This window comes from Balaenoptera ricei, chromosome 19 (genome assembly GCF_028023285.1).
Source record: "Balaenoptera ricei isolate mBalRic1 chromosome 19, mBalRic1.hap2, whole genome shotgun sequence".
NCBI classification, from domain to species: Eukaryota; Metazoa; Chordata; class Mammalia; order Artiodactyla; family Balaenopteridae; genus Balaenoptera; species Balaenoptera ricei.
In genome coordinates, this window is record NC_082657.1 from 1,565,720 (window position 1) to 1,588,926 (window position 23,207).

At 45.1% G+C, this 23,207-nt stretch overlaps 2 protein-coding genes across 4 annotated transcripts; both read left to right on the plus strand.

The window, feature by feature from the left end:
• The first annotated feature begins 459 nt into the window (after positions 1-459).
• On the plus strand, positions 460-12,594 carry LOC132353209 (zinc finger protein 304-like). 3 transcript variants are annotated; one of them, XR_009498972.1, is made up of 6 exons: positions 460-696; positions 4,160-4,198; positions 4,937-5,066; positions 5,991-6,117; positions 7,450-9,601; positions 12,505-12,563. XR_009498972.1 is itself a non-coding variant. In XM_059904234.1 (6 exons), exons 3-6 carry the CDS (start codon positions 5,001-5,003, stop codon positions 12,587-12,589), a joined length of 1,731 nt encoding a protein of 576 aa, XP_059760217.1. In that variant the 5' UTR covers positions 460-696; positions 4,160-4,198; positions 4,937-5,000; the 3' UTR covers positions 12,590-12,594. The 3 variants fall into 3 exon arrangements, 2 of the variants coding, with proteins under 2 accessions (XP_059760217.1, XP_059760216.1); XM_059904234.1 differs by having other exon boundaries at positions 7,450-8,902; positions 12,505-12,594; XM_059904233.1 differs by lacking the exons at positions 4,937-5,066; positions 12,505-12,563 and having other exon boundaries at positions 7,450-11,854.
• A 253-nt stretch (positions 12,595-12,847) lies between these two features.
• LOC132353225 (zinc finger protein 211-like) lies at positions 12,848-23,147 on the plus strand. The gene is made up of 3 exons (XM_059904267.1): positions 12,848-13,066; positions 15,525-15,651; positions 16,963-23,147. The coding sequence occupies exons 1-3, from the start codon at positions 12,848-12,850 to the stop codon at positions 18,126-18,128; spliced, it is 1,512 nt and encodes a 503-aa protein (XP_059760250.1). The 3' UTR covers positions 18,129-23,147.
• The last annotated feature ends 60 nt before the right edge of the window (positions 23,148-23,207 follow it).

Genomic DNA, 23,207 nt, shown 5'->3' on the forward strand with positions numbered 1-23,207 from the left:
CTCGCGTGACCCTGACTGAGCACAGTGAAACTCTTGAGTCTAAAGCTTCAGCCTGTATGTATTGGAAGAGCAATAAGACACTGTTTATTAGACCTCAACTATGTCTGGATGCACTTTGTGTCTGAGCAACACCCTGGTATCATGTGCCCACTTGGTTTTGTAGGTTCGGGGAACATCTGAAATATTATGTCTCTGTACCTCTCTGTGATCAGCACAGACTACATTCCACGCAAATCTGGGTGCGTCCCCTTTAAGAAGCGTGAAACCCCGCCCTGGTACTCAGACACTAGACACTCCTTCCCAGTCACCCTCTGGGTGAGGCGGAACTTTTCCGGAGGCAGGGAGCACCGCCCCTTGCTAGGGCCTGGAGCGCTGTGAACTACATTACCCGGAAGGCACTGCTCCTGAGCGTCGACCTAGAGGACCGCGTCTGGGCGGGTTTTCCGGCGTGGACGGCGGGCGACATTTTGTAAACTTGGGTCTGTTCACCGGTGGTGAGCTTCGCAACCCTGGGCCGGTGCGAGGTCAGGGAGCCTGGAGGGCGCTGTGCTTTCTGCTCTGAGGCGGGTCTGAGGCTCGGTGTGGGCGCCATTCACCTTGACTCTGTCTCGGGGCCGGGATAGGGGCCGCCGGGCCTGGGCCCCTGCTTCGCCCACAAACTGTGCTGAAGGGGCCGCGCTGATGGATCCGATTCAGGTAAATGCTGCGCCCCCCGGGCCCTCAGCCAACTCTTCTTATTCTGCAGTATTTTTGTTCTTAGCAATATTCTCTTACAAGTGTCCTATATTTATATTTATTTGTCCCGCCAAACCTTGGCTTTCTGAATATTGAAATATTACCCGTGTAGAAAAAAATTGCAGAGAACTTCCCAGTGTAGTTGAATAAGCAGCTCTAAAACTGATATTCGGTCACTGCTCAAGTCAAGAAATGCGGTATAAATAGGACCTCAGAAGCCGCCAGTGGGGTCCTTCAAAACGATTATCCCCATCCCCCAAAAGTTAAGATATTGTCTGATTTTTTTTTTTTTAATTTTATTTATGGCTGTGTTGGGTCTTCGTTTCTGTGCGAGGGCTTTCTCTAGTTGTGGCAAGCGGGGGCCACTCTTCATCGCGGTGCACGGGCCTCTCACTTTCGTGGCCTCTCCCGCTACGGAGCACAGGCTCAAGACGTGCAGGCTCAGTAATTGTGGCTCACGGGCCTAGCTGCTCTGCGGCATGTGGGATCTTCCCAGACCAAGGCTCGAACCCGTGTCCCCTGCATTAGCAGGCAGATTCTCAACCACTGCACCACCAGGGAAGCCCTGTCTGATGTTTTAAGTAAGCTTTTTCTTTTTAAAAAATTTATTTATTTTTGGCTGCATGGGGTCTTTGTTGCCGCGCGCGGGCTTTCTCTAGTTGGAGAGATGGGGGCTGCTCTTCGTTGCGGTGCGCGGGCTTCTTATTGCGGTGGCTTCTCTTGTTGTGGAGCACGGGCTCTAGGCACGTGGGCTTCAGTAGTTGTGGCCTGCGGGCTCAGTAGTTGTGGCGCACAGGCTTAGTTGCTCCGTGGCATGTGGGATCTTCTCGGACCAGGGCTTGAACCTGTGTCCCCTGCGTTGGCAGGCGGATTCTTAACCACTGCAATGCTAGGGAAGCCGCCTTCTTGCTATTCTTTTTTTTTTTTTTTTTTAATTTATTTTTGGCTGTGTTGGGTCTTCGTTGTTGCACGCGGGCTTTCTCTAGTTGCGGCGAGCGGGGCCTACTTTTTGTTGAGGTGCGCGGGCTTCTCATTGGGTGGCTTCTCTTGTTGCGGAGCACGGGCTCTAGGTGCGCGGGCTTCAGTAGTTGTAGCATACGGGCTTAGTTGCTCCGCAGCATGTGGGATCTTCCTGGACCAGGGCTCGAATCCTGTCCCCTGCATTGGCAGGCGGATTCTTAACCACTGCGCCACCAGGGAAGCCCTTGCTATTCTTGATAATTTCACCAACTACGTGGAAATTATTCCACGACTGCAGTTAACCTTCGCTCAGTTGTTTTAAAAGTTTTTATGAATGGTATCAGGTAAATATTATGATGTGTTTTCCTTCATTTGCACAACATGGCGTGACTTTACTCATGTTTTTCATAGCTGTCCGTTAATTTTTGTGTGTGTGTACAGTATTCTTTAGTATGAATATATGAGTAAAATTTCCTTTTAAATTCTGCTGTTGAAGACTTTTTTTGTGTTTTTTTTGGTTTTGTTTTGTTTTGTTTTTTGGTCTGCTTTCTGTATTTTTTTAAAAAAAATCTTTATTGGAGTATAATTGCTTTACAATGGTGTGTGCTTTCTGTATTGATAAACATTGCTACTATAGTCATACCTGCCATGTCTTCTGGGGTATATCAAGCATACAGTTGTCTAGGGTATATGTTAAAATTATTATTGTATTTAAATGAACATTTCCACTTTTTGATCTTGTTTTGCTCCATGTTACTAATTTTAACTTAGGTCTTTGAATGAGATGATTCTACTTAATCTATTCCATAGTTACATTTTAAAAAGGAATATTTTGTTTATTTATTTTGGTTGCACTGGGTCTTAGTTGCAGCACGCGGGATCTTCATTGCGACATGTGGACTCTTCCTTGTGGCATGTGGACTGTTAGTTGTGGCATGCGGACTCCTTAGTTGCGACATGCAGAATTCTAAGTTGTGGCATGTGAACTCTTAGTTGCAGCACGCATGTGGGATCTAGTTCTTCGACCAGGGATCAAACCTGGGCCCCCTGCATTGGGAGCGCTTTACCCACTGGACCACCAGGGAAGTCCCCCATAGTTAAATTTTGATACATACTTATTATGTATTAGGTAAACTTACAGTTTTACAGTGTACGTCCACTTAGAGAGTTTGTGCTTTTTCAGTGATTGTACCCTTATAATAATATTTATTTTATTGTTAAGTTTTCTTACTCTGGTGGTATTGGAAAAGAAAATGATTAAGAAATATCTTGTTAAAATACTTGTTTGAAGGGGGACGAAATGAATCATTGTAAGGGTAATAAGTTATAAGGCTTCGAATCCCTTTCAAGGCGTTTAGAAAGCAAGAAGATATTTCCATAGAGGATGGAATAGAGGTCAGGTCCTACAGCTTGTTTCCTTTGTCTTAAGATTATTTTATTTTACTTTACTTTTACTTTACTTTTTTCCCCACCATGCTGCTTGCGGGATCTTACTTCCCAGACCAGAGATCAAACCCGCATCCTCAGCAGTGAAAGCACGGAGTCCTAATCACTGGTTTGCCAGGGAATTCCCCTCTCTTAAGTTTAAAGTATCAGAAATGACAACCAGTTATCCCAAACTGCTGAAGGGCAAGCACTTTTACTCTGATTCTAGCAACAACCCCTTTATCACAGATTCAGTTTGGATGTGAAGCCAGTAAATGGTAGTTCCATTCTCTATCACATGCGAAAAAAGCATTTAGGAAATTACAAATAATCTCTGAACATTTGTGGGAAAAAAAACATGGATATATCAAAGAATATGAATAAATGAAAAAAGTACATGTTCTTGAATCCTATTATATAATGTTATAATAATTCAAATCAGAACTTAATCTATGGGTTATGTAAGTTGGAATTTTATACAAAACAATTTTTAACATAACCAAAGTAAAATTTGAAAAGGAAGTATAAAAACTCCTGGTCAGCTGTTATGGCCAACTACAAGCCACAAGAAGAGAAAAATGTGTTATTGGCAAGGGAGAGGCAGAATAAGGGAATCAAATGCAAGTGTCAGAAACAGAGCTGTACATGAAATGAGACTTAATTTGGTATTTGTGGCTTAGGGCTCTAATAGTGTTATATATCCTGACACAACCATTTCTTTGCCAACATGATCCTGTATTCTTTTTTCTCATTGGGCTGCAGTCACACTGTCCTCATAGATGGTAGTCAAACACGCCAGACGTGACTCTGACAGAGAGTCTCTGCACTTGTGTTTTCCACTTCTGGAAAGCCTTTTCTCAAGATATCCTCATGATTTTATGGCACAACTCCAAAATACTTTCTGCCCTCTTTTACATGCTTTGTTTTTCCCTTAAGTATTTGTCTTTGCCTGAAATATTAAATGTTTCACTCATTAATCTTCTTTTTTGTCTATGTTGCTGATGGGAATTAATATTACATGGCCCTGGTCTTCCCACAGGTTCCACGTTCAACAGAACCACTTATGAACTCTGCACCGGTGAGTGTAGGTGTCCTGGAAGTATTTTGCTGTCACTCTTCCTGGACTTGGTGGCTGTAGACCCTAGAGAAACCCTCAGCCCAGGTTTCCAAGTCCAGGCCAGAGGTTATATGGACAGATTCCCATTTTGGCAGTCAATGGACTGAGATGTGAAAGGTTGTCTCAGGTATGGGGGTAGTACGTACAAATGTTTGAGGATGAGATTGAGATGGGAGTGTTTTAGGACTTGTAGGTCTCTGTTAATGTCTGGTGAGAACAGAGAACAAGGGGGCCAGAGTCAGGCATAGAATGGTAGCCTGAGAGGTTGGGTTTTTGTTCTGAGAATGATGGCAGATACGGAATTTTTGGAACAGAGGGGAAAAGTGATGTGACTTAGGTTTTAAGAGGCTACCCCTGGCTGCGGTGTGCACAGCAGACTTGGGGAGAGGAAGACAAGGAGATAATCAAGGAGGCTCTTGTAATCCTCTAGAAGCACATTTGTTGTGCCTGGACGAGAGTGACAGATGTGGAGGTAGGAAATACTTGGCTTCTGGATTTGTTTCTTAAGTAGAGGTGGACCAGATATTTTGATGTGGAGGGCTCACAGATGACTCCAAAAGTTTTTTTCCCTTTGCATCTGGAAGGGGGTATGTGCCATGAACTGGGATGGGGAAGTCAGTGGTAGGAGTCATTTTCAGTGAGAATATTAGGAATTGGGTTTTGGCTGTGTTGAGTCTCAAATGTTCCATTGACTCCCAGGTATAGGAAACAACCGGCTGAACATGCAGCGCTAGAGTGCTGGGGGAGGCTTCAGTATGCCCTTATGGGACAAAGGAAGAGACTTGGGCTGTCACAAAGAACTACAAGAGCAGTGAACATCAGCGGGAAGGTAGGCGGTAGGGAAAGTCCAGCGGGTGGCCCAGGTTTTTGTGGGGGGAGTGGCCACGAAATTAATGCAGAGGGAAAGCAGTAATGGAGGTGAAGTAATAGCAAAGTCAGGCTGGTGCTTATTTCTCCTCCTATGCACTCACCAGCCTTTTGTGGTGGAACTTGGGGAGTTTCTGTCACAATGTCACATGAGTTCACCTAAGGTGTGTCAAGTGGGTGTGGATTTTGAATGGGTGTTATATGGACAAGGTTCTAATTGGTGAAGAGACATAGTGAGGAACACAGAAGTGGAACCTGACCAGGCGTATTTAGATGTGCATGTTTTGACCGAGGTTAAAGTTAGGAACAAGGCCTGGTGGGGAAGCCTTCAGAACAGGGCTGGGGAACCGCCAGTGGAGAGTTGGGGTACAGTGGGATCCTGTTGCATTGGCAGGCACTTTCTGATGCTGTGTGCAGAAGGGTATGTGAGGAGGCAGGAGACATGCCACTTTGTGGGCCGGGTGGTGGTGATGGGGATCAGATGTATGAGGAGTTAGCCAGTGAGTAATACGCATGTGGGGAAGGTGTGTGACCAAATTGCCCCAGAGCCCTCATACCAGGAGTTTAAGAGAGGACGATGAGCCCAAGTTTGTTTGTGTCTAGGAGACGTGATCCTGGGGACTCTCAGGCTGTTGTCTCGCTGGAGAGGGAGGGGGCCCAGAATACCAGGCCCACAGCTTAGATGGCATCTATCTGTCCACCTGCCTGTTGTTGCTGAGAGTTGTATCTAGTGCTCAAGGAAGTACGAAGAGTTTTTGGGTACCACTGCCCTTTAAGTTAGGGAGCTGGGGAGGATGATGAACCCAGAGTGAGTATGGGTTAGGGGTACTTATGGGGTCCTGGGGAGAGAGGCTGCTTATGTACACATCTGTCCCCATCATCACAGGGCTCTGTGACCTTTGAGGACGTGGCTGTGTACTTTTCCCAGGAGGAATGGAGGCTTCTTGATGAGGCCCAGAGACTCCTGTACCGTGATGTGATCCTGGAGACCTTTGCACTTGTTGCGTCATTGGGTAAGGCCCTCACACCTATCCCAGCATCCTGAGCAGGTCTCTGCCTTTCCCCTTTTTTCCATAGGACAACTCTGTTCTTTTCACAGCTAGACAGTGACCACATCTCTATTACTGCTTCCTTGTCGGCTGTGCTGTGGGTGCCAAGGCTGAGTGAGTGTGTATACATCTCCTTTCAGAAGTATCCCCAATACCAGATGCTCTGGAGTTTTCTCAGCGAAGGTTTTCTGGGTCAAATGACTTGGAATTAGTTCAGTGGGTTCCATTAGTCTCAGCCACTCCCTGCTAAGTTGACTCTGTAGACCCATACACCACTGTACTCCTGGCTCTGCCCTCTAGCTAACATTTCCTGGGGCCTCACTATTTCAGGAATTGTTGGGACTCAATGTGGTCAGTGTTTGTGGGGTCCACTTGGCTGTTGCTGTGAGACCCTCCTCAAAGATTTTTTTTGTGATATTATTTTTCTTTCCTGAGGTTGTTTTGGGATTGGTTGTCCCCCTGGGCCAGTACTGACCACTCACCTGTCATGTCTTTCCCTTAGGACTTGCATTTTCTAGGTCCCATGTTGTTTTCCAACTGGAGCTGGGAGGTGAACCCTGGGTACATGACAGAGTGGACATGACTCCAGACACAGCTAGAGAGACCCAAAGTGGGACCCACCTTGGTGACTGGCATCAGGAGGAGGAAGTGATATCATGGCTGGGTTCAGATCATATCAGGAACACGTCCTGTGCCCCACAGTGTTTTAGGGACAAGGCCTGTGACTGTGTACCTCATTTCTATCTTTCCTACCCATTCTTGATACTTTGCTCCTTCTGTCATTTCAACTCTGAATTCGAACCCAGGATTATCCCTCACCTCTCTGTCTTCCACTCTTTATTGGTCTTCTCCATCCTCACTCTGATGTGCTCTCCAATATTGGCCTACCTTAATGTGTCATGAGTTCTCCACGTATCCTTAAAATAGTCCTTGAACACTACCTACTCAGTGACAGATTTTCCTGAGCCTGGACACACCTTTCCACACAGCACAGCACATGTGGCACCAGCAGCCAAGGCCCTGGTGAAAACCGTTCCCAGAGGAGTGGGTTGTGGACCCCAGCTCCTCTGTGTGTTCCACCCCATCCTGTGTCTTTAACCTGGTGAGTCATCCATGTTCTGTGACATGTAGAGGCCCAATACTGCACAGCAGTCCTTTCATAACCTGCCCCAGCTCTCTTGTCCTGAAAATAGTCTCATGGATTTATTCGTTTCTATGTCAGATGCATATTTGTAATGGGGCTGCATCCTTCTACCAAAATCTACATGAAGTTCACCCACATTTCTCTGCTTTCAGGGTGTTGGCATAGAGCAGAGGATGAGACACCTTCTGAGCAGAAAGTTTCTGTAGAAGTGCCACAAATAAATGCTTCAAAGACAGACCTGTCCACCCTGAAGTCCTATCCCTGGCAGAGGTTCTGCCTGTACTTAGAAGGTGGTTTGCATCTAGCTGAGGACCTTGGCACAAACCCTGGTCAGAAACTGTGTGGGGCAGGTGTGAACTTTCACCAGCACAGTGGAGAGGAACTCTTTAGAAGAGATGTGGGTAAGACCTTTATGAAGAGCCACACAGTCCATGTATACAAGAAGTCTTTCACATGCCAGGAGCCTGGGAAGGATTTCCCTGGTACCTCTGGCCTTCTCCAGCACCAGGTCACTCCACAAAAGGACACCAAGTGTGTGGAGGCCTCTCACAATGTACAAAGGCAGTATAAATGCCACGAATGTGGAAAAGCCTTCTGCTGGAAGTCCAGGCTTGCTCAGCACCAGAGAGTCCACACTGGAGAGAGGCCTTATGAATGTGGTGAATGTGGGAAAGCCTTTGGCTATAAATACATACTTGTTCAGCACTGGAGTGTCCACACTAGAGAAAAGCCTTATGGATGCAGCGAATGTGGGAAAGCTTTTAGCGACAAACACACACTTGTTCGGCACCAGCGAATTCACACTGGAGAAAGGCCTTACAAATGCAGTGAATGTGGGAAAGCCTTCTGCCGCAAATACAGACTTGCTCAGCACCAGAGAGTCCATACTGGAGAGAGGCCTTATGAGTGCTGTGAATGTGGGAAAACCTTCACCCGTAAACCCATACTATTTAAGCACCAGAGAATCCACACTGGAGAAAGGCCTTATAAGTGCAGTGAATGTGGTAAAGCCTTTAGATGCAACTCCAGCCTCATTAAACATAGAAGAATTCACACGGGGGAAAGGCCTTATGAGTGTAGAGAATGTGGGAAGTTCTTTAGCCAAAGCTCTCAACTTATTGTGCACCAGAGAATTCACACTGGAGCCAAGCCTTATGAGTGCAGTGAATGTGGGAAAACCTTCACCACTAAAAGCAAACTTGTTCAGCACCAGAGAGTCCACACAGGAGAAAGGCCTTATGAATGTGGAGAATGCAGTAGAGCCTTCAGCTATAAACGCATGCTTGTTCAGCACCAGAGAATTCACACTGGAGAGAGGCCTTATGAGTGCAGTGAATGTGGAAAAGTCCTTAGGTACATTTCCAGCCTCATTAAACATAGAAGAATTCACACTGGGGAAAGGCCTTATGAGTGTAGTGAATGTGGGAAAACCTTCACCGCTAAAAGCAAACTTGTTCAGCACCAGAGAGTCCACACAGGAGAAAGGCCTTATGAATGTGGAGAATGCAGTAGAGCCTTCAGCTGTAAACGCAAGCTTGTTCAGCACCAGAGAATTCACACTGGAGAGAAGCCTTATGAGTGCAGTGAATGTGGAAAAGTCTTTAGGTACATTTCCAGCCTCAGTAAACATAGAAGAATTCACACTGGGGAAAGGCCTTATGAGTGTAGTGAATGTGGAAAGTTCTTTAGGCAAAGCTCCCACCTTAAAGTCCACCAGAGAGTTCACACTATAGCAAACACTTATGAGTGCAGTGAATGTGGGAAGCATTTTAGCCAAAACTCTACTCTCATTTCACACCAGAGAGTTCACACTGGAGCAAAGGCTTATAAGTGCAGTGAATGTGGGAAACGTTTTAGCCAAAGCTCTACTCTTATTAAGCACCAGAGTTCACATTGGAGAAAAACCACGAGTGCAATAAATGTGGAGATTTCTTCAGCCAAAACTCCCAGCTTACTCAACACCGAAAAGTTCATGCTACAGAAAGGCATCACCAGTACAGCAAATGTGGAAAATTTTTCTGTCAAAGTCTGCTCTGACTGAGCACCAGAAACTTAACAGCCCAGATGAACCCTATGAGTGCAGTGAATGTAAGAAAGCTTTCAACTGAAGGTCTAACCTCATCCTCCTTCATCACCAGAAAGTTCATACTGGAGAAAGGCTTTCAAATGAGATGAGAGCAGCTAATGAGCTGTCTCCTTAGTTAATACATCATACTGAATAGGCTCTGTGAGGGAGTCATCAGCTGGAAGCTGAATGCCATACATCTAAACAGCCCTAGTGTGCAGATTGCCTATGAGTACCAGGTTCGTAGGAAGCTTTTAAGGAGCTATGCTATACTTTTTGACTTTATGTCACTGTGAGTTTCTTACCTCACCCAAGTGGTAGATCCCCATTCTTGGCACCAGTCACCTCAGTGTGATCAGGGTAGGTAGATCTTTGTGCGCTCTTATCCCCTTAGAAATGCATGAATAGCCTGAGCACTTGGGTGTTGTCATTCTCTTTGATCCTGTCAGGACCAAAGCAGCTTTGACCATGGGAATCCAGTCTGGGTTCTGCTGATGGCTCACAGAGGTTCAACTTCTTTGGTGGCATTGTCTCATATCATGCTCAGGATAGGTTTTTCAAGGTCCAAGTCACTCTGTTTGGGAACTATTTGCCTCAGTTTGCTCTGCTCTATACCATAATGAAGACTATTATTTAAGCCACCTTTCATCTTGGGGTTTGTTCACTGTCAGACTGGTGTTGAGAATCATATTGAACTGTCAGGATGATGAGGAACTGGTTTTGTGAGTGTTCCAAACTTCGTATACCTCAATGAGGATAGTGTCATGGCAGAGAATAGTTTTCACTCCAGTTTCTGTCCAATCTGTTGTCCAAGGCCTCCTAGGGTAGACTACAGGGCTCTGTGGGACTAATGTTGAGTTCTGGATGTCAGAATTTTTGGTGGGTCCCGAGGTCACCTGAGATGAGGACAGTTGTGAGACCCACCAGTGATTTTTGGAGCAGCATGAATGGTTCTCTTTTTCACATGGGATGTCACATCATGCCCCCAGTACTGTTAAAGAGAAGAAATTCTCTAGGTCCAGCTGGAAAAGAGACCATGTGCCATATGTGCCCAACGTGGTAGGCTGGTGTTCCTGAGTGTTAGATTACAGGCATCAGGTGGGAACCATATTTCGTACAGAAACACTCATGGAATTAACAGGGAGTGAGAGACAAGCAAACAAGAAGGGATGAGCCTTTTCTAAAGTTTCATCCACAAATGTTCCAGTGACTGTGTCTGTTTAGGATAAAGTTTTTGAAGAAATTCTCAGGAGTTCCAGAGCTGTTCCTCTCCTCCTGAGCCCCCAGTCAGTGTCAGACTGAATAATGTAAAGGTTTTAGGAATCAGCATCTGCAAATAATTTATCTCAAGGCCATTGCTGCACAGTGAAAACAATGGGGAATGAGAGTGGAAATTGTGTAGTCCAGGCATGTGAATTTTAGTACCCAGGCAGAGTTCCTGGATAACTTAAGTGGAAACAACTTTCACTGCTCACCAGTCTTCTTTGCTACTGCTACAGATTCCCTCCCATGGGCAAGGGGAGGTGATGGGGTTAATGTGAGGTTGCCAGAGTTCTACTGAAAAGGAGATTTAGCAAAGAGATTAAGGTTTTTATGTGAAGCCAATTTCTATTGAAATTTAATTAGCTGTATAGTTGGTATGCACTGAACAGAACATACCTAAAATGCACAGCTTGGTAAGTTTTAGTACTTGTAAAGCCACGGAACCATCATCATAACAAACATCTGTCACTGCCATATCTACTTTCTGACATTTCTCCCGGGACTTTCAGGCAACTACTATTGACTGACTTTTCTCCCATTCAATTAGTTAGTATTTTCTAGACTTCTAATATCATTGGAGCCTGAATGTTTACTTTTGTGTTTGTCTTTTTTTATCTCCATGCATAGTTACTTTGAGAATCATCTAAGTTGCCGATGTGAATAATTCGGTTTTTTCATGATAATATACTGTTTGGATATACCATTATTTCACTGGTATTCATCTGTTAAAGGATGGCGTTTTGTGGTTTCCAGTTGGTCTCTCACAGATAAGCTTACTATTAACATACATAAAATCCTTTATATGAACACATGGTTTCGTTCTAAAATGAATGACTGTACCCAAATGCATTCCCATCGACAGTATGGGAACATTCCATTTCCCCTCTGTTCCTCACCAGTACTTGGTTGGTACGGTCAATAGTTTGAATATTTCCTGTTTTAAAAGCGTGGAGACATATCTCACTGTGGTGTGATTGCATTTCCCTCACAATTCATGATGTTGAACATTTTTGTGTTCATTTGCCAAGTGTATGTCTTCTTTGACAAAATGTCTGTTTTCTTATTAGTAACTGAGAAGTTAATGTGTTGGAATTTGACTTTTCTTTGGTGACTTTGCTGGGTGGAATAGGTATTTGTACTCACAACATTATTACTACGTATACTCATTATTAAGATACTTCTATTACTTTAAGCCTAGACACTTAATAAAAAAGCCAACCGACCCTTCATTGTTGTGTTTGCCGATTTCCCTGGTATGAATACTCCAACTGTGGGCAATTTCAAGCTGTGTGTATGAGGTTATTACTGAACCGGAGGCACAGCAAGCCAAACGCTGAGATGCCAAGGTTTGCTGGGGAGTATTTTCATTCACAAGGCAGCCAAGTGAGGACACAGAAGAACAATTCTCAGATCCACCCTCCCGGTGGCAAGGTGCCTGTGATATTTAGGGGATAAAGAGGCAGGGTGGTCTAAAGTGTGAGGAAAGGCCAATCAGAGTTAGAGAAAAGGCGAGGTAATCGGTGTGCACAGGTGTGTTTCATTACATGCTTCTTCATGGATGCATGTTCAAAAGTGGTGTCCATAAGTGGACAACGTCACTGGCTCTACTTTTTTCTGAGGGAACCAGAGAAACAACAAATTGTCCCCCTGCTTCTGGCCGCCCCACATTCCTCCTTTGTATTGTCCACCATGGCCCTGTCTGGAGTTTCTGCTCTCTTGACCCTGACCTAACACAGTGAAACTCATAAATTGAGTCTAAAGCTTTAGCCTACATCCATTGGAAGAGCAATAATACAGTGTTTATTAGACCCCAGCTATGGATGGATGCACTTTGTGTCTGAGTGACAACCTGGTATCATGTGCCCATTTGGTTTTGTAGGTTTTGGGAACATCTCATATATTATGTCCGTGTACCCCTCTGTGATCAGCAAAGACTACATGAAAATCTGGTGCGTCCATTTTAAGAAGCGTGAAACCTCGCCCCCTTCCTCAGAGCCTCACTCCCAGCAACCCTGGCGGAGAGACGGCACCTTTCCTGGAGGAGGGGAGCACTGACCGTTGCCAGGTCCTGGAGGCCTGTGAACTACATTACCCTGAAGGCACTGCGCCCATTCCTCAGCGCCCCTGGACCAATGAAGTCTCAGTAAAGAGGCACTTCCGAGCTAGAGGACTGCGTCTGGGCGGCTTTTCCGGCGTCTGCCGTGGTCATTTTGTAAACTCGGATGTGTTCGAAGGTGGGGAAGTTCGCAACGCAGGGCCGGCCGGAGGTCAGGGAGCCCGGAAGGCGCTGTGCCTGCTGCTCTGAGCTTGGTCTGAGGCTCGGCGTGGTTGCCCTCTGGCCTGACTCTCTCTCGGGGCCGGGAGGGGCGCCCGTGCTCGGGTCCCACCTTCGCCCACAAACTCCTCTAGCGACGGCGACAGCGCAGATGTGTCGGATTCAGGTAAATGCTGCGTCATCCGGGCCCTCACCCAACTCTTCTCATTCAGCAGTGTTTTATTTTATCTGTGTTCTCTTACCAGCGTTCTATAGTTGTTTTTATTCCCCAAAACCTTGGTTTTCTGAATTTTCAAATATGACCTGCGTGGAAAAAGAAAATTGCAGAGAACTTCAATGTGCAGTTCAGTAAGCTCTAAAACTAATATCTATTCACCGCTCAGGTCAAAATATGCGATATAAATAGGACCCCCAGAAGCCGCCTGTGGGGTTCTTGCAAAGCAATTATCCGCATCCCCCCAAAATTAATGTACTGGCTGATGTTTCAAGTAAGCATTTTCTTTCTTTTTTTGATAGTTTTGCCAACCATGTGGGAAATATTTGATGATTCTAGTTTTGCTTGCTTGTTTTAAAATTTTTTATGAATTGAATCATATAAGAATTCTGTGTTTTTCTTCATTTGCACAGTATGGTGTTATTTTACCCATGTTTTTCGTGAGTATCCATTCATTTTCCTTTCTGTGAAGTATTCTATAGATATTACTATATGATTAAAATGTTTTTATAGATCCTCTTCTAAAAGGCTTTTCTTTGTTTATGGTTTTTTGTTTGCTTTTTTGTTTGGTCTACTTTCGTATTTATAAACTTCGTATTGCAGTCATATCTGCTATGTGTTCTGGGGTATATAAAGAATGCACTTGTCTAGCGTGTATATTAAAGTTACTATTATATTTAAATGAACATTCCCACTTTTTGATCTTGTTTAGCTCCAAGTTAACTAATTTTAACTTAGTTCTTTGAATGAGATGATTATACTTAGTCTTAATCTATCCCATAATTGTATTTTCATACACACTCATCGTGCATTAGGTAAACTTAACAGTTTTACAGTATACAGGCACTTAGAGGGTTTTTGCTTTTTCAGTGATTTTATTCTTCTAATAGTACTTATTTTGCTGTTACATCATCCTTCTCTGGTGGTATTGGAAGAGAAAATGATTAAGACATCTTGTTAAAATCCCTTTTTTAAAGGGGATAAAACGAATCATTGTAAGAATAAAAAGTTATAATGCTGGGAATCCCTATCAAGCTGTTTAGAACCCAAGAAGATATTTCCATGTTTATATAATGAGGGTGCAATAGAGGTCAGGTCCTATAGATTGTTTCCTTTGTCTTAAGTTTAAAGAGTTATCAGTGATGTCCAGTTATCTCAAACTATGATTCTAGCCACAACTTCTTTATCACAAAACTAATTTTCTAGTTTTTTTTTTTTTTTTTTTTTGGCTGTACCATGTGGCTTGCAGGGATCTTAGTTCCCTGACCAGTGATCATACCCTTGCCCATGGCAGTGAAAGCACCAGGTGAACTGGGTTTCAGCCATGTTGAGTCTCAGATGTTCCAGTGACTCCCAAATATAGGAGAAAAGTGGACAGCTGAACATGCAGCGCTAGAGTGCTGGGGAAGGCTTCAGGATGCCATTAGGCAACAAGGGAAGAGAGGGGGTCTGTCACAAAGACAGACAAGAGGAGTGGTCATCAGCGGGAAGGTAGGGGGTAGGGAAAGTCCAGCAGGTGGCCCAGGTTTTTATGGGAGAGTGGCCATTAAATTAATGCAGAGGGAAGGCAGAAATGGAGGTGAAGTAATAGCAAAGTCAGGCTGGTGCTTATTTCTTTTCCTGTGCACTCACCAGGCTTTTGTGGTGGAACTTGGGGAGTTTGTCACAACGTCAGATGAATTTACCTAAGGTGTGTCAAGTGGGTGTGGATTTCGAATGGGTGTTATATGGGCAAAGATTGTAACTGGTGAAGAGACATAATGTGCTATATGGAAATGAACCTGACCAGGCGTATTTAGATCTGCGTGTTGTGACTGAGGTAGAAGTCAGGAACAAGGCCTAGTGGGAAAGCCTTCAGAAGAGGGCTGGGAACCACCAGTGGAGAGTTGGGGTACGGTGGGATCCTGTTGCATTGGCAGGCACTTTCTGATGCCATGTGCAGAAGGGTATGTGAGGAGGCAGGAGACATGCCAATTTTGTGGGCCAGGTGGTGGTGATGGGGATCAGATGTATGAGCAGGTCCAGTAAGTAATATGCATGTGGGGAAGGTGTATGAAGTAATTGCCCCAGGCCCTAGTACTAGGAGTATAAGAGAGAAGGATGGGGCTAAGTTTGCTTGTGTCTGGGAGACATGATAGTGGGTACACTCAGGCTCTTGTCTTGGAGGAAAGGGAAAGGGCCCTGCATAGCAGGCTCACACATTAGATGGTATCTGTCCACCTGCCTGTTGTTGCTCAGGGTTGTACGTACTGATCAGGGAAGCATGAAGAGTCATTGGGCCCCACTGCCCTCTATGTCACGGAGCTGGGGTGGATGATGAACCCAGAGTGAGTATGGGCTGGGGTTAGAAGTACTTATGGGGTCCTGGGGAGAGAGGCTGCTTATGTACAAATCTGTCCCATCATCACAGGGCCCTGTGACCTTTGAGGACGTGGCTGTGTACTTTTCCCAGGAGGAATGGAAGCTTCTTGATGAGGCCCAGAGACTCCTGTACCGCGATGTGTTGCTGGAGACCTTTGCACTTGTTGCATCATTGGGTAAGACCCTCACACCTTTCCCAGCATCCTGGGCTGCTCCCTGCCTTTCTTTCTTTTTCCAAGGGGAAGTCTGCTCTTTTCACAGCGAGACAGTGGGCACATCTCTATTAATGCTTCCTTGTCATCTATGCTGTAAGTGCCAAGGCTGGGTGAGTGTGTAGACTGCCTCCTTTCACAAGGAGCTCCAATACCAGCTGCTCTGAGGTTTGTTCAGTGAAGATTTTCTGCTTCAAAAACTTGGAATTAGTTCAGTGGGTTCCATAATTCTCAGCCACTCCTAGCTAAGTTGACTCTGTAGGCCCATGCCACCTCTGTGCTCCAGCTTCTGTTCTCTTTTAGGTGACATTTCCTGGGCCCTGAGTATACCGGGCATTGTTGTGAACCAACATGGTCACTATTTGTGGGGTCCACTAGGCTGTTTCTATGATACCCTCCTCAACAAGTATTTTTGTGACATTATTTTTCTTTCCTGAGGTTTTTTTGGGGGGATGGTTGTTCCCCTGGCCAGTACTGACCACTCACCTGTGCTATCTTTCCCTTAGAAGTTGCATCTTCTAGGTTCCATGTTGTTCTCCAACTGGAGCTGTGAGGAGACCCTGGGTATGTGACAGAGTGGACATGACTCCAACCACAGCTAGGGGGGCTCAAAGTGGGCCTGGCCCTGGTGATTGGCATCAGGGGGAGGAAGTGATATTATGGCTGGGTTCAGATCATATCAGGCACATGTCCTGTGCTGAGCACTGTTTTGGTGCCAAGGACAGTGACTGTTTTTCTCATTTCTATCTTTCCTACCCATTCATGATACTTTGCTCCTTCTTTCATTTCTACTCTGACTTTCAACCCAAGGTTACCCCTCACTGGACCTCTCCATCCTCACTCTGCTGTGCTCTCCAGTATTGGCCTACACTTAATGTGTCATGAGGTCTGCACCTATTTTTAAAATACTCCTTTTATACCAGCTACTCAGTGACAGTCGGATTTTCCTGGTCCAAGATACAGCTTCCACACAGCACACGAGTGTCACCAACAACCAAGGCCTGTCAACTGTTTCCGGAGTAGTGAGTTGTGGACCCCTGGCTCCTCCGTGAGCTCCCACCACCCTTGTGTCTTGCCCGGTTAGTCCTCCCTGTTCTGTGACATGGAGAGGCACAGTGCTGCACAGAGGTCCTTTCCTTAGCATGCTGCCAGCTCCCTTGTCTGGAAAATAGTCCCATGGATTTATTTCTTGGTACGTCAGACACATATTTGTGATGGGGCCGCCTCCTTCTTCCAAAATCTACATGAAGTTCATCCATATGTCTGTGCTTTCAGGTTGTTGGCATGGAGCAGAGCACAAGGAGATAACTTCTGAGCATAATGTTTCTGTAGAAGTGCCACGAATAAATACTTCAAAGACAGACCTGTCCATCTGGAAGTCCTATCCCTGGGAGAGGTGCTGCCTGGCCTTAGACAGTAGTTTGTGTGTAGCTGAAGACCTGGGAACAATTCCTGGCCAGAAACTGTGTGTGTCAGGTGTGAAATTTCACCAGCACCGTGGAGGGAAACTCTTTAAAAGAGACATGGGTAAGGCCTTTATGAGGAGCCACATAGTCCATGCATCCAAGAACTCTTTCACATGCCAGGAGGCTGGGAAGGATTTCCATGGTAGCTCTAGCCTTCTCCAGCACCAGGTCACTCCACAAAAGGATGCCAAGTGTGCAGAGGCCTTTCACAATGGACATAGCCTCTATAAATACTATGTATGTGAGAAAGCCTTCAGCTGCAAACACAAACTGGCTCATCACCCGAGTGTCCACACTGGAAAGAGGCCTTACGAATGCAGTGAATGTGGGAAAACCTTCAGCTTTAAAGGGATACTTCTTAAGCACCAGAGAATCCACACTGGAGAAAGGCCTTATGAGTGCTGTGAGTGTGGGAAAGCCTTCAGCTGGAAAAGCTCGCTCATTCAGCACCAGAGAGTCCACACCAGAGAATGGCCTTATAAGTGTAGCGAATGTGGGAAAGCCTACAAACACAAAAATTCACTTGTTAAGCACCAGAGAGTCCACACTGGAGAATGGCCTTATAAGTGCAGTGAATGTGGGAAAGCCTTCAGACACAAAAAGTCACTTGTTCACCAGAGAGTCCACACTGGAGAATGGCCTTTTAAGTGCAGTGAATGTGGGAAAGCTTTCAGACACAAAAAGTCACTTGTTCAGCACCAGAGACTCCATGTTGGAGAACTGCTTTATAAGTGCTGTGAATGTGGGAAAGCCTTTATTTCTAAAGTAAACCTTTTTCGGCACCAGAGAGTCCACACTGGAGAAAGACCTTATGAATGCAGTGAATGTGGGAAAACCTTCATTTATAAAGACAGTCTCGTTCGGCACTGGAGAGTCCACACTGGAGAAAGGCCTTATGAGTGCAGTGAATGTGGAAAAGCCTTTAGTCGCAAAGACTCACTTGTTAAGCACCAGAGAGTCCACAATGGAAAATAGCCTTATAAGTGTAGTGAATGTGGGGAAACTTTTTTTTTTTAATATTTATTGATTGATTGATTGATTTAGCTGTGCTGGGTCTTAGTTGCGGCACCTGGGATCTTTGATCTTTGTTGTGGCATGCAGGATCTTTAGTTGCGGCATCTTTAGTTGAAGCCCCTGGGAAAACTTTTAAATAGCAACCCACTCACACTTGTTTGGCACCAGTGAATTCACATTGGAGAAAGGCCTTATGAACGCAGTGAAAGGAGAAGTTCTTTAGCCAAAGCTCCAACCTTATTGTACACCAGAGAATTCACACTGGAGCAAAGACTTATAAGGGCAGTGAGTGTGGGAAGTGATTTAGCCAAACTACTCTCGTTTTGCACAAGAGAGTTTACACTGGGGAAAGGCCTTATAAGTGCATTGAATATGGGAAGCATTTTAGTCAATACTCCACTGTCATTAAGCACCAGAGTTCACACTGGAGAAAAACCATATGAGTGCACTGTATGTGGAGGATTCTTCAGCCAAAACTCCCAACTTACTCAACACCAAAAAGCTCATGCTACAGAAAGGCATCACCAGTACAGCAAATGTGGAACATTTTTCTGTCAGAGTCTGCTCTGACTGAGCACCAGAAACTTAACAGGCCAGATGGATCCTGTGAGCACAGTGAACGTAAGAAAGCTTTCAGCAGAAGGTCTAACCTCATTCGTCACCAGAAACTTCCTACTGGAGAAAGGCCTTCAAATGAGATGAGGAGAGCTTTGAATGAGCTGTCTCCTTAGTTAGTACATCATACTGAATAGGCTCTGTGAGGGAGTCATCAACTGGAAGTTGAATGCCATACATCTGAACAGCCCTAGTGTGCAGATTGCCTATGAGTACCAGGTTCATAGGAAGCTTTTAAGGAGCTATGCTCTACTTCTAACCTGTGCAGGGCCCTTGCCATACTTAATGTCACTGTGAGTTTCTTATCTCTAAGAAAGATCCCAATACTGGGAATCAGTCATCTCAGTGTGATCAGGGTAGGTCAGCTTTTGTGCTCTCCTATCCCTTGTAGAAAAGCATGGATACCCTGAGCACTTGGGTTTTGTCATTCTCTTAGTTCCTGTCAACTGCCTATGACAGGACCAAAGCAGCTTTGATCATGGGGATCCCGTCCAGTTTCTCCTGGTGGCTCACAGTGGTTTGCCTTCTTTGGTGGCATTGTCTAATACCATGCTGATGGTGGATTTTATTTAAGTCCAAGTCACCCTGTTTGGGAATTATCTGCCTCAGTTTTTCTGCTCTATGCCATAATAAAGACTATTATTTAAGCCACCTTTCATCTTGGGGTTTGTTCACTGTTAGACTGATGTTGAGAACCAAATTGGACTGTCAGGATGAAGAGGAACAGGTTTTGTGGGTGTTCCAAAGTTTGTATACCTCACTGTGGATAGTAACATGGCGGAAAATAGCTTCCACTAATTTGAATTGTTGTTGAAGTCCTCCTGGGGTAGACTGCAGGGCTCTGTGGGACTAATGTTGTGACCTGGGTGTCAGAAGTTTTGGTGGGCACCGAGATCACCCTGTGATGAGGACAGTTGTGAGAACCACCAGTGATTTTTGGAGCAGTATGAATGGTTCTCTTTTTCACATGGGAAGTCACATCATGCCTCCAGTACTGTTCAAGAGAAGAAGTTCTCTAGGTCCAGCTGGAAAAGAGCCATGTGCCATTATGTCCACGTGTGCTATGATGTCCGCAATGTGGTAGCTGGTGTTCCTGAGTGTTAGATTACAGATATCAGGAGGGAACCATATTTGGTACAGAAACACTCTGGGAATTAATAGGGTGTGAGAGACTAGCAACAAGAAGGGATGAGCCTTTTCTAAAGCTGCATCCACGAATGTTCCCATGACTATGGCTGTTTAGGATAAGGTTTTTGCAGAAATTCTCAGGAGCTACAGAGCTATTTCTCTCCCCCGAGCCCCCAGTCTGTGTCAGACTGAATAACGTAAAGGTTGTAGGATTCCCGTAGCGTCTGCAAATTTTTTATCTGAAGCCCATTGCTGCACAGTGAAAACAATGGGGAATGAGTAGAAATCATGTAGTTCAGGCATGTGAATTTTAGAACCCAGGCAGAGTTCCTGGATAACTTAAGTGGAAACACGTTTTATTGCTCGCCAGTCTTCATTGCTGCTGTGACAGAATCCCCTCATGAGAGTAGGAGAGATGATGGAATTGAGCTGTGGTTGCCACAGTTCTACTGAAAAGAGATTCAGAAAAGAGGTTCAGATTTTTATGTGAAACCAATTCCTATTAAAATTTAGTTGAGCTGTATAGTTTGTGTGCATTGAAATAAACATACCTAAAATGTACAGCTTGGTAAATTTTAATACTTCTAAAGCCATGGAATCATCATCATAGTAACAAACATCCATCATTCCCATATCAACTTCTGACATCTCTCCCAGGACTCTCAGGTAGCTAGTATTGACTTACTTTTTTTTTTTTTTTTCCCAGCTATGCTGCACAGTTTGCGTGATCTTAGTTCCCCAACCAGGGATTACACCTTGGCTGTGGCAGTAAAATCACAGATTTCCAATCCCTGGACTGCCAGGGAAGTCCTTTGATTTACTTTTTTCCCATTCAATTAGCTAGTGTTTTCTAGACTTTTAATATCACTGTGATCTTAATGTTTACTTTTGTATTTGTTTTCTTCTTTCACAATGCATAATTATATTGAGAATCATCTAATTTGTCTCCATGAAGAGACCATTTTTTTAATACCTGAAAAATGTACTGTTTAGATATACCACAATTTGACTGTTTATCCATCTCTCTGTTAAAGGATGAGGTTTTGTGGTTTGTTTCCAGTTTGGCTATCACAGATAAGCTTACTATGAACGTGTACATAAAATTCTTTATATGAACATAGGGATTCGTATTCTAAAGTGAATGACTGTACCCATTTGCATTCCCATCGACAGTATGGGGGCATTCCAGTTCCCCTATATTCCTCACCAGAACTAGGTTGGTATGGTCAGTATTTTTAATATTATCTGTTTTTAAAGTGTGGAGATGTATCTCACTGTGGTCTGATTGCATTTCCCTAGTGATTCATGATGTTGAACATTTTTGTGTTCATTTACCAGGTGTATGTCTTCTTTTTAGTAAGTAAGAAGACAATAAATGTGTTGGAACTTGACTTTTCTTCAGTGACTTTGCTGGGTGGAATAAATGTTTCTATTCACGACATTACTCACCATGTGTAGTCCTCATTATTAGCATAGTCTCCATTACTTTAAGTCTAGACAGTTAGTAAAAAGAAAAAAAAACCCAGCCAACCCTTGATTGTTGCGTTTGCCAGTTTCCCTGGTATAAATGCTCCAACTCTGGGCAGTTTCAAGCTGTTAATATGAGGTTGTTACCAAACCAGAGTCAGAGCAAGCCAAGTGAAACCTCTGAGCTTCCCACAGTGAGACCATGGGTAATGCTTCCTTTCCTGGTTTCCTGGCATGTGTGTCGTTGCTGCCAGGGCTGGGCTCTGTGCACTGTATTCCTTCTCTCCCAGCAGTCCCATCCCTGCTGCTCTGAGGTCTTGTAAGACAGGGCTCAGGAGTCAGAAATCTTGATGTTTGTGTGAAAGATTCCACCAGCCTTCCCTGTCCGTGGTTGGGTGACTCTGTCCAGCAGCATGGAACCTCGGTGTCCCAGGCCTTCCACTGTCTTTTGCTGACAGAATTTGGGGCCTGCTTATGCCAGGATGTTCACATGCTGACCTGGTCACTACTTGAGGAGACCACTGGCTTGTTTCTTTTAAGACCTTCCTTTAATGTCCTTATAATTTTAGAATGTGTGATCTCATGGGATGGGGCCCACTCCCTTTCCCTGTCTTTCTTCTTTGACTGGCCTCCTCAGGCCCAGGTGGTTGCTCACTTTGAGCAATAGGAGGGCCCTGGGTGCCTGACAGGGTGGATGTTTTTCCTGTAGCGTCAAGGGAGGCTGAAAGGAATGTGGCCCTTGTGTATGGGGGTGAGGAAATGGTGAGGTATCAGAGCTGGGTTCCCATCACACCAGGCCTGTGTCCTATATCCACCAGTGTGTGGTACCAGCAACAGAGTCCAAGAGTTTCTACCTTTACTTTCCTGTTGATGTTTTTTTTTTTGTTTTGTTTTATAAGTTTATTTTATTTTATTTATTTATTTTTGGCTGTGTTGGGTCTTCGCTGCTGCGTGCGGGCTTTCTCTAGTTGCGGTGAGTGGGGGCTACTCTTCGTTGCAATGCACAGGCTTCACATTGTGGTGGCTTCTCATTGCAGAGCATGGGCTCTAGGCACGCGGGCTTCAGTAGTTGTGGCATGCGGGCTCAGTAGTTGTGGCTCACGGGCTCTAGAGCACAGGCTCAGTAGTTGTGGCACATGGGCTTAGTTGCTCCGCGGCATGTGGGATCTTCCCGGACCAGGGATCGAACCCGTGTCCCCTGCATTGACAGGCAGGTTCTTAACCACTGCGCCACCAGGGAAGTCCGCTGTTGATGTTTTGACTCTTCACTTCTGGCTCTGGTTCTCACCCATTCCCTTCCACTGCTCCCTTTGCAGTGCTGTCAACATTGACCTGCACTTAAAGTGTTGGGATATGTGCATGTGTCCTTAAATACTCCTTGTAGCCCAGCTGCTGTGATGCATTCAGACATTCTGGGTCTGGACACAGCCTTCTACTCATTGCTCACCAGTCACCAGTAGCCAGGCTTTGTTGAAAGGTAAGTTGAAGACCCTTCCTCGTGTTCTTACCCATCGTCTGTGCTCTGCCATCAGATGAGCTTCTCAGGCTCAGCTCTGCACAGCAGGCCTTCCTCACACAGGCTCTGGCCCCACGCATCTCAGCAGTCTTAAGGACTTACTGCTGGGTGTGTCTGAGACACATTTCTGCTGGGGCCACGTTTATTGGCATCTCTCTCCTTCCAGGTTGTCGACACGGAGCTCAGGATGAGGAGGCGCTTTCAGAGCAAGGTGATGCAGTTATAGAGTCACAGGTCAAGACTCCAAAGCCAGGTCCATCCATCCAGAAGTCTCATTCTTTTTTTTTTTTATTTTAATTAATTTATCTTTTTAT